At 32.3% G+C, this 6,469-nt stretch overlaps 1 protein-coding gene across 1 annotated transcript; it reads left to right on the top strand.

The window, feature by feature from the left end:
- The first annotated feature begins 3,234 nt into the window (after positions 1-3,234).
- On the top strand, positions 3,235-5,567 carry LOC129001763 (uncharacterized). The gene is made up of 3 exons (XM_054429201.1): positions 3,235-3,327; positions 3,673-3,788; positions 5,312-5,567. The coding sequence occupies exons 1-3, from the start codon at positions 3,307-3,309 to the stop codon at positions 5,484-5,486; spliced, it is 312 nt and encodes a 103-aa protein (XP_054285176.1). The 5' UTR covers positions 3,235-3,306; the 3' UTR covers positions 5,487-5,567.
- The last annotated feature ends 902 nt before the right edge of the window (positions 5,568-6,469 follow it).

Genomic DNA, 6,469 nt, shown 5'->3' with positions numbered 1-6,469 from the left:
AATTGTATTGGGTTTATGACATAAGGGTTTATCTCGTTTCATTTAAATAAGATAAACATATGTTAATTGTTTGTAACTGTTTTGTTTACATTTCAATGTTTACTTTCATCCTAGGTTAAAGTTGAAATGTAACAATGGAAGTAAGTTTATCAATGGAAGTAACAGTTTTGCTATATTTGTTTTGTGCATGCCTCAAAGGCCACGTCGTAATATTGGTCGTTGCACCAATAATGCAAATATTGTAAGAGAGTGGCGTCGTGAAAGAGAAGAACCAGATGAAGCAGTGGCGGAAGAAGCTGATAATGATAGGCAGTTAGCTAATCAATTCCAACATGAATTAGATGCACTAAAATTTTACACTTGCATTAACTGTCATCGCCAACAACTAACAGCTTCAAACCAATCGCCGATTTGTTCGCGTTGTCGTTCAAATGCAACTAAATTCACGGCGTTAAATAATATGGATGTGTCAAGTGTCCCGAACGAATTAACTAACCTGACGATTGTAGAACAAATGTTGATTGCACGAGTACATCCCACTATGCACATTTACAAAGTACAAGCAAATGGTCAGGATGGCCAGTTTCACTACAAAGGTAACATCATTAATGTTGAGCAAGATATTAATGAAATAGCATCTGTCTTACCTACACTGCCCGAAAACTTAAAAGTCATCATTGTCCAACGTCAAGGCGTATTTGGCCATATCGATTTCAAAGTTCGACGTGAAAAACTACAGCAAGCACTTATTTGGCTGAAGGCAAATGACCCATTCTATTTTGACATAACCATTAGTGATGAAGCGCTACGCCAACTACCAGTCAATGATTTTGTTCACATGAGAGTACCATGTGTACGTGAAAACCAAGACTTGACCGTTTAAACGAAATGTCAAATACACATGTCTAATAACCTTTTATCAATTCTTATTCTTATTCTTAACTAAATAAATGAACTATCAGATAAATTTGTCATTCTTCAGAACTTAATTAATATCGGACAAACAAACGGTGAATCTTTTGAAAGGGAACATATTGTAGGATGTTAGCTGCTTTAGCCATTGACAATCTTTAAATATTGCTTCGCTTATTTATGCCTCTTAAGTGTAACGGCAGACCACCCTAGTTTATAGTTATATCACTTATGCAATAAATATATAAATGATTCCAAATTTACTGTCTAAAATGTTCATGAACATCTGTTCTTATTTATTATTGTTTATGATTGTGTGAATCTGTTTTACAATATAATTGAAATAAAGTTTATTAAAATTTGAATAATACATTAATTAATATCTAACAAATGGCAAAAAGTTTTTTCATGTAGTCTAGCAACAAAAGCAAGTGATAAAATTTAAGTAAATCGTTTGTGTATAGTCATACTGATATATTATTTACATAAATAAAATGTCGATAGACTCCAATTTACTTGTCGGAGTTACTATAATACATTTATTTTTACAATTCTTAACGCTCTCTGCAGAAAAAGGAACTAGACTTCAACAAACTCCTGCGATTGTGATTCCCAATTGGATCTGGTATGTGGGAATATTTTTTTTCCTCAAGAGATATAAATTTGGCTTAGTCCAAAAGATGAAAAACAATTTTGTTCGAGCTTTAGTTCAGGTAGGTGCTTGTGTAAAAGATATTTTTTAGAATATAGATACAAAACTATTTTTTAATAAGCAGGGTCCATTACTTTCGAATGGGGTCTCACAGACCGGAGGTTTTGGTTAGCCTGGGTAGGGTTTCGGTATTAGTTTAAGGAACACTAACAACATGAAGAATTTTTTTTTATTTGTTTGAAAACATAAAAAAATATATCAGAAATAAAATGGATTAGATAATACAAATTATATTTAGCAACAAGCTTAGGCCTATTTTAATCCAAGGTATAAAAAACTCAAATATCAGTAAAACATGATTTTGTATCGGTACCGTACTGAAAATGTGACAAACCAAAAAATATCCTAGGTAAAGTGTAAAAAAATATAGGTAGGCCTATCACAATGGGTAACATGATGGTGTTGGTTTTTATTTACTGTCAAACCAGAGCTGATTCATTTTTGATGGTCATAACTTGAAATGTGATGTGGAAAGTGGAAAAGGGACCTCTTGTCGGCGATGTACAATTTTCAGTACGGCCGATATTTGGTTTTTTATCAATTGTTATACCTCATTTAACATCTAGAACAGGACAGTATCGGTTAAAATATCGAATCAAAGATGTAAATGGTAAAAAAATAATTTTGCTAGCCTCTGCAGGGTCTGAGAAAAAATCTCTTGTCGCTTAATGTTATTTCACCAACACGAATATAAGAGGTCCCATTTCTAATATTCACTTTATAAACAGACTTTAGTCCAAAAAATGAATTGTCCTGCATTCTAGAGGAAATTTAGAGAATTACAACAAACTTCAGTTTACGGAGAACAAAATATCTCACAAATTTTGCGGTCCTGACAAGGGGTACCTTTTCTTATATTATGGAGAAATAACATAGGGCCGACAAGAGGTCCCTTTTCTGAAATATGATTTTTACGACGTTCTTCGACAAAAAAATTTGGCCTACTTAAATGAAAACTAGCGTGAGTTAAGACAAAAATTTGTATTGCCTCCAAAGAGGACATTATAAGCTTTCTTTTGATACCCAAATCGTTTCTTAAATAAAAAAAAAACAAAAACTGTTTTTATGCATATTTAAAGTTTCCAAAATAGTTTTTCTCAAAATTACCCTTTTCCGTAAATAAATGTTAGTCTTATAACTAAAAAAAATGGGACTTGCACCAAATGATTCGGGATTTAATAAGAATTCAAATATATATAACTCAAAATCAAAAATTCCTGACAAGAGGTACTTTTTGCTTTCCACATCACAAATAGTCATAACTGAGAAATAGTTTTTCTGTTTTGTCCTAGAATCTTTTAATCACAAGATGGGCAAAGTAATCCAATCCAACATGTGTTGACAAAATCAAACAACTATTAATTTAATATTAACTTTTGCATGCAATAAATAGGCTATGTTAAATTACCTTGTGTATCACAAAATGATTAAAAACATTAGTTGGACAATTAATGTATTGTTGAGTAACTTGGCGATTAATCTATTAATTTAACCTATTTACCTTGTTATTAACCTATTTAGATAGTTTAACCAATTTATTGTATCATACCGATTCAGAGGTTACTTCACAATACACTTTGGTTTTGTCTCAATAATTTTCTTTCCAGGCACTGTTTTTTCTGACTGCCTATGAGTTTTTTGTCTACATATGGACATTTGTTGAGATTACTGTCCTTATATGGATGCCTGAAGCTGTTGATTATGTAAGTGAGAGATACATTTGATTTCAGTCTTAATATGTTATATCTCAAACCAAGGAATTAAGAGAAATACCAAACGTAGATTTACCTATTTAGTCATAAAATTGTCAAAAATAGTTTTTCATTAGTAAATTGTATTGTACGATAGACCATTGTGTTTGAATCAAAACCATAGCTAAGACTGGGCTCTAACTAGATAAATTGAATTAAATCATAAAAAGAGTACAAATACAGGTATTTGCTATGTATTCTTTTATAATATAGCTCGGTGTAACTTGTTAGTTGAAAAAGTTTTCTCCCAAATTAAAACTTATTAAACTGCTTCAATATGTATGTGGTTGTTTACAGGTTGTGGGAAAACTACTTGGAAATGGAGGCATTACAATTCCAGAATGGCCTTTTATCTGCTTGTTGTGGGCCATCCCACTGTATTGTTCCCATTTGGCAAATAATACTGACATACTGTAAGTTTTACTTGCAAATAAATATATTTTATAATAGCTAATTATATTTAAAGTGAAAGGAACCGCAATTGTCTATAAATATGGGCAAGGAGGCTCGGACCCTCCCTTTGAGAGAATATGTTAACCAAATTTTAAAACTATGCAAAAAAAAACGAGAAACTTAAAATATATAAAACAATTTTGTTACAAACATTTGTAAAATCAAACCATTTTGTATATAAATTTTAAGCATCTTCCATGGGAGGCCCCTGAACCCCCCTTTTACGGAGGAATATTCCTTACCCTACAGCCCCCCCCTATGGAACAATAAGATGGACACCCCTCAAAGGAACATAGGAAAGAAATTATGGCGTTAGCCTCGGAATAACCAATAAATTTAAATGTTAACATCTGCATAATCTTTAAAACGGCATCAAGCAATTTCAGCTCTGAATTGGAGCCATCTTCATGCTGTACATGAACGTTTTTTAGTTGTCTACTGCTGAAGACTTTCAAATTAAAACAAAACAATACCCCCGCCGCAGCAATCCTGCCGACTAAGCGAATTTCCATTTGTCTGAATTGATTTTCAGTTAAATATATTTTAATAACATTAGGTTTAACGAGTACCTAGGTTTGCTGCTACAAGGAAACTAATAAAGTGTGTTTTTGAGTAAAATATTTATAGCTTAGTACAAAATAAATAAATTTGCCAAGTTTGATCAAAATATATCCATAAACAAGCAAACTACAACATTTGACAATATTCTTCATAAGAATAACATGGGAATTTTAAATTCCACAATTTTTTTAATTTTCTCTGTTACTAACAATCAAACAAAAATACTTTTATATACTAAATTATTTGTTTTTTTAAGCTCTTTAAAAAGGTCTAAAGAGAAATCCGGAAATTTTGTGTTTTGAGGGTCAAAAGTGAGAAAATCCAATTTTTACCCCATAAAACCCCCCGTAAAGCCCCGTTTCCATGGTCCGATCGTGCTGGTTTGCGAACTCATTCAAGTTTATCCCGCTTTACACCTTTAAACCAAATTTCATCAAAATCGGACAAAAATTACTCAAGTTATCGCGTTCACGGACGTATATATATATATATATATATATATATATATATATAAATTTGGACGAATGGTGTTTTTGGCCTCTGGGGACATCAAAATGAAAAAGTAAATCGGTCCCGGGTCTAGGTCTTACCGTGCCACCTACGGTAATAGCTACTTCCCTATAGGGAAATTCGCTAATACATTTGCGTACTCATACACACACATAACACGGAAACATTAAACAACATTAAAATCAGCTGATTTTCATATGCAGTAATTTTTTTAGCTGACTTTTAGGCACTCAGCAGAAAGTTGTAGTCTACAATGTTGGAAGTGATTGCAGTTTGTCTGCGTTCTTTGTTATATTAGACTTAAGGTTGAATTCTTCCCTTCTCCTTGTTCCTCAAATATCAAAACACCAACCACTTGTGTCAAAAACATCACTTTGTGACATTTTACAATTAATAATAATAACATTAACAGGTTGGCCTACTACCTCAACGGCAACGTAGATACTGCTTCGCTGGACGTAATGAGTGACTCTTCAATCCAAGATGGGAACGTGAGGAAAACAACATCCTTTAACAACAGATCACAGCGAAGTAATCTCACTTACACGCTCAGACCTAGACCGCTTAGGTCAGCCATAGCATTGTGAGTCGGAAAACGGTGAAGTAAGCAGTACTGTAGGTGGATTGTGTCTGTTTATCAGAATAAAAATTGTGCTTGTGATTACATTTTTTGATTATCTATAATTTAATAAATGAAGAAGTTTTTGTCTGTGTTCTTGGGTGACCAAAACAACTGAACTATATTGAAATTTTACACACAAATCATACAAATTTTCTTAGAATGGGTAAGGATAGGCTCGCTCTGTGAACGTTAAAAGTTTTGAGTTTGAGCTTTAGGGTCAGAATATTGATTTAATATATCAATTAGATTATGATTTAAATAAAGGTTTTAAGAGGGAAAAAAACTGAGGATTATAAAATTAGTTATTTATTACAATAAAATAATAGACGTAACATAACACTTCCATAAAAATTATCTTCTAGACATACCTTTCAACAATTCCTCAAAAGTGTCCTCCACTACAATTATGTACAGCTAAATCAGAAATATCTAAAATTACTTACATATAAAATACAATTATAGACAATTCATAACAAAATGGACAGGAATGGAGAGAGATCACAGAAAAATAACTGAATGCATAAATTACAATTTGTGATGTGGAAAGTGAAAAGGGACATCTTGTCGGCGATGCAAAATTTTCAGTAAGGTCGATATAGGTAATTAAGGTTGAAAATATCAAAATTTAGATTTTCATCGATTGTTATATGTTATTTAACACAGAACATGACAGTATCAGTTAAAATATCGAATCGAAGATGTAAAAGTTCGAAATGAATCATTTTGATAGCCTCTGCACAGTCTGAAAAAAGGTACTTCTTGTCGCTCAATGTTATTTCGCCATAATGACAAGAGGTCCCATTTCTAATATTAACTTTATTAACAGACTTTAGACCAAAACTTGAATTGTCCTGCATTCTAGTGGAAATTTAGAGAACTACAACAAAGTTCAGTTTATGGAGAACAAAATCTCTCAAAAATATTGTGGTCCCGACAAGAGTTCCCTTT

This window comes from Macrosteles quadrilineatus, unplaced genomic scaffold, assembly GCF_028750875.1.
Source record: "Macrosteles quadrilineatus isolate MER2022 unplaced genomic scaffold, UCM_ALF_1.0 Scaffold_8__2_contigs__length_117827958, whole genome shotgun sequence".
In the NCBI taxonomy this organism is placed as follows: domain Eukaryota; kingdom Metazoa; phylum Arthropoda; class Insecta; order Hemiptera; family Cicadellidae; genus Macrosteles; species Macrosteles quadrilineatus.
The sequence above is the reverse complement of the archived record's forward strand: the minus strand, read 5'-3'. Positions and strand labels throughout refer to the sequence as shown.